This window comes from Temnothorax nylanderi, unplaced genomic scaffold (genome assembly GCF_030848795.1).
Source record: "Temnothorax nylanderi isolate EJ_2023f unplaced genomic scaffold, tnyl_v1.0 TNYL_tig0675_pilon, whole genome shotgun sequence".
NCBI lineage: Eukaryota > Metazoa > Arthropoda > Insecta > Hymenoptera > Formicidae > Temnothorax > Temnothorax nylanderi.
The window spans coordinates 4,250-7,500 of record NW_027249737.1 but is presented as its reverse complement, the minus strand read 5'-3'; the positions used below and the strand labels follow the sequence as shown (position 1 = coordinate 7,500).

Here is a 3,251-nt window from a genome sequence, read left to right as displayed (position 1 = left end):
TGCTCTGCGCCTATATAAAGAATCAATAAAACAAAATAAGCAAGAGAAAGAAAAGATTTATTAAGAAAATCGATCTATGCAAATAAGTAGTTTGCGGTCAGACAGACAAACAAATGGTATTTATATAGATAGATTATATCTATAGATAATTATTTATTCTAATGTATTTATTCTGATTCGATATCAAAAATTAAAGAAATAAGGCTAATTAAAAAAATTGAATTCTAAAGGGTATTCGAGATAATAAAAATAATAAAAAATAATTTCTTTTTTAAATATCTATAGATATAAAGAATAATTATTATAGATTTGAAAAATAATATTGTATTGTTATTTATTTATGTACTAGCGTATAATTATGCCTCAAAAGAGAAAATACAGAAATTTGACTAAAGTGAGTCGCGAAAGTAAGCGCTTACGACAAATGCGCAAAATTGAAAATTCGGAGGAAAGGTCTCAACGACTCGAAGCTAATGCTCAAAGAAATTCTCAGCATAGATCGAATGAAAATAACGACGCAAGGTCTCAACGACTCGAAGCTAATGCTCAAAGAAATTCTCAGCATAGATCGAATGAAAATAACGACGCAAGGATTCAACGACTCGAAGCTGATGCTCAGAGACATGCTCAGCAGAGGGTCAATGAAAATGATGACGCAAGGACTCAAACGACTCGAAGCTGATGCTCAGAGACATGCTCAGCAGAGGGTCAATGAAAATGATGACGCAAGGACTCAACGACTCGAAACTGATGCTCAGAGACATGCTCAGGGAAGGCACCAAGCTAGACAATTAAGTCATCACATTGCGCTAATTTCCAAGGGACATGAAATAAATGTGTCAGTTTATACACTTGGCCAAATGAATGTAGAATGTCAATTTTTGCAAATCGTTAAACTTTGCATGTGAAAATCTAAAGATGGAAAATTTACATATTGTTGCCAAAAGGGCCAACTTAAATTAAAACCAATAAATTGTCCTGATTTTATTAAAGAATTATACATGGGAAATAATTATGCATCAAAAAATTTCCTTAGTAATATTCGTTCATATAACAGTGCTTTAGCTATGGCTTCCATGGGTGCCCCGGGAAATAGAAATCCATTGAATGTTGTGAACAATGCTCCTTATTGTTTAAAAATTCATGGGCAATATCATCATTTGACCTCGACGGCAATGCGCCCAGCGGATGGGCAAGCTCCGCGATTTGCACAACTTTACTTTTTAGATACAGAAGAAGCTGTAAATCATAGAATGAATAACAAAGCTAATCAAGAATGTGATCCAGAAATAATGAAAGATTTGTCATGTTTTATGGTTCAATGTAATGAATTTGCAAAACTTTCAAGATGATGCGTCAAGTTGAAAAAGATCTGAATCCAATAGGCAATAAAACAATAAATTTAATGTTGTCATTTAGAAAAGATCCTCAACATGATCAAAGAAGATACAATGCTCCACAAGCTAATGAAATTGCTGTGGTCTTTCAGAATGTAGATGGTGAACCTCCATTTGAAAGAGACATTAGGATTTATAATAAAAATTCGAACGATGTACAACAAATATCAATTTTGGACAAAAGATGTGACCCAATGTGTTATCTATTGTTATATCCATATGGTAACGATGGATGGCATTCAGAACTTAAATCAGATAATCCTAAATATCCAGGATTTAAGATAAGTCAAATGGATTATTATGCTCATCTGCTGGCACCAAGAGTTGAATTTAGCCAATTTAAAAGGGCAGGAAAATTGAGATGTCAATTTATACTTGATGCATATATGAAAACTGAAGCCAATAGACTTAATTATATTAAATTGAATCAACCTCAATTAAGAGCTGAACTTTATTCCGGATTAATGGATCATCTTGATAATCGAGCACAAAATGAAGGAATTACAGTTGGTATACCTGTAATATTACCATCTTCATTTATGGGCAGTCCAAGAAACATGCAAGAAAGATACCAAGATGCTATGTCTTTGGTCAGAAAGTTTGGTAAACCAGACATTTTTCTTACCATGACTTGCAATCCTCAATGTCCAGAAATTAAGAATAACCTTGATGGATGTCTAATAGAGTTTCGACCTGATTTAGTTGCTAAAACATTTAACTTGGATGTCAAAGAAGTTTTAAAGGATTTAATACAAAATAAAATTTTTGGAAATATTATAGCTTATGCAGGCGTAATTGAGTTTCAAAAAAGAGGGCTTCCACATTTGCATTTACTTGCAATGTTAAGTGATGAAGATAAGCCACGACTTCAAGAAGTCATTGACATGATGGTATGGGCTGAAATCCCTGACGAAGAAAGATATCCAGAACTTAATGAAAAAGTTTTGAAACATATGATTCACGGTCCATGTGGAGATCCCTCAATGAGATATCCTTGCACTGGGGAAGATGGAAAATGTTTTAAAGGTTTTCCAAAAGAATTTCGTGAAGAAACTAATGCTAATGTAAATGGATATCCTATGTATCAACGTAGAAATTTTGAGAAAAAATACATCGTCAGAGGCAAAAAAATTGACAATCGATGGGTGGTCCCATATTCACCATATTTAATAATGAAATATAATCGACATATAAATTTGGAAATATGTTCATCAGTGAAGAGTGTAAAATATTTATACAAATATATTCATAAAGGATTTGACTGTGCTGCAATTGAAGTACAAGCACGAGATGGCACAAGATTCATTAGAATAGATGAAGTTAACTCATTCCTGAATGCAAGATATGTTAGTGCTCCAGAAGCAATGTGGAGACTGAACGGATATGATCTGTTCATGAAGTCTCACACAGTCATAAGACTGGCAGTTCATTTGCCTAATCGCCAAATGGTTTATTTTCGTGCGGGAAATGAAGAGCAAGCTGCTCAAAGAGAGCTTAATCGAGATACTACGCTGACTGCATGGTTAAAATTAAATCAATCTGATGAAAATGCAGTACAGTTTCTTTACACAGATATTCCTTATCATTATGTATACGATAAAAAAGAAACTAAGTGGAAGCCACGCAAAAAAGGTGGTGACAAGATAATTTCAAGACTCTATACAGTAAGCATAAAAGATATTGAGAGATTTTATCTACGTCTTCTTCTATTACATGTGGCTGGAGCTAAATGTTTTAAAGATTTGAAAACTGTTAATGGAGTTGTTTATGAGACATTTAAGGATGCAGCAATTGCAAAAAATTTGGTGGAAACTGATGATCTTTGGGGAAAAAACGCTAGAGGAGGCAATAGAA

General features: G+C 33.5%; 1 protein-coding gene across 1 annotated transcript; it reads left to right on the top strand.

Annotated features, from left to right (window-relative positions):
- Window positions 1–473: 473 nt before the first annotated feature.
- Window positions 474–2,711, top strand: LOC139784772 (uncharacterized). Its single transcript, XM_071723965.1, has 4 exons — window positions 474–838; window positions 1,058–1,241; window positions 1,349–2,461; window positions 2,652–2,711. The coding sequence occupies exons 1-4, from the start codon at window positions 474–476 to the stop codon at window positions 2,709–2,711; spliced, it is 1,722 nt and encodes a 573-aa protein (XP_071580066.1).
- Window positions 2,712–3,251: the final 540 nt, after the last annotated feature.

Excerpts from the sequence above, each read along its gene's own strand:
- LOC139784772 (XM_071723965.1), top strand. The coding sequence starts at position 474 with ATGCTCAAAGAAATTCTCAGCATAGATCGAATGAAAATAACGACGCAA. Across the intron at positions 839-1,057 it reads AAGGGACATGAAATAAATGT|TGCTTTAGCTATGGCTTCCA; the intron begins GTCAGTTTATAC and ends TTCATATAACAG. Across the intron at positions 1,242-1,348 it reads TTTTAGATACAGAAGAAGCT|ATGATGCGTCAAGTTGAAAA; the intron begins GTAAATCATAGA and ends AAAACTTTCAAG.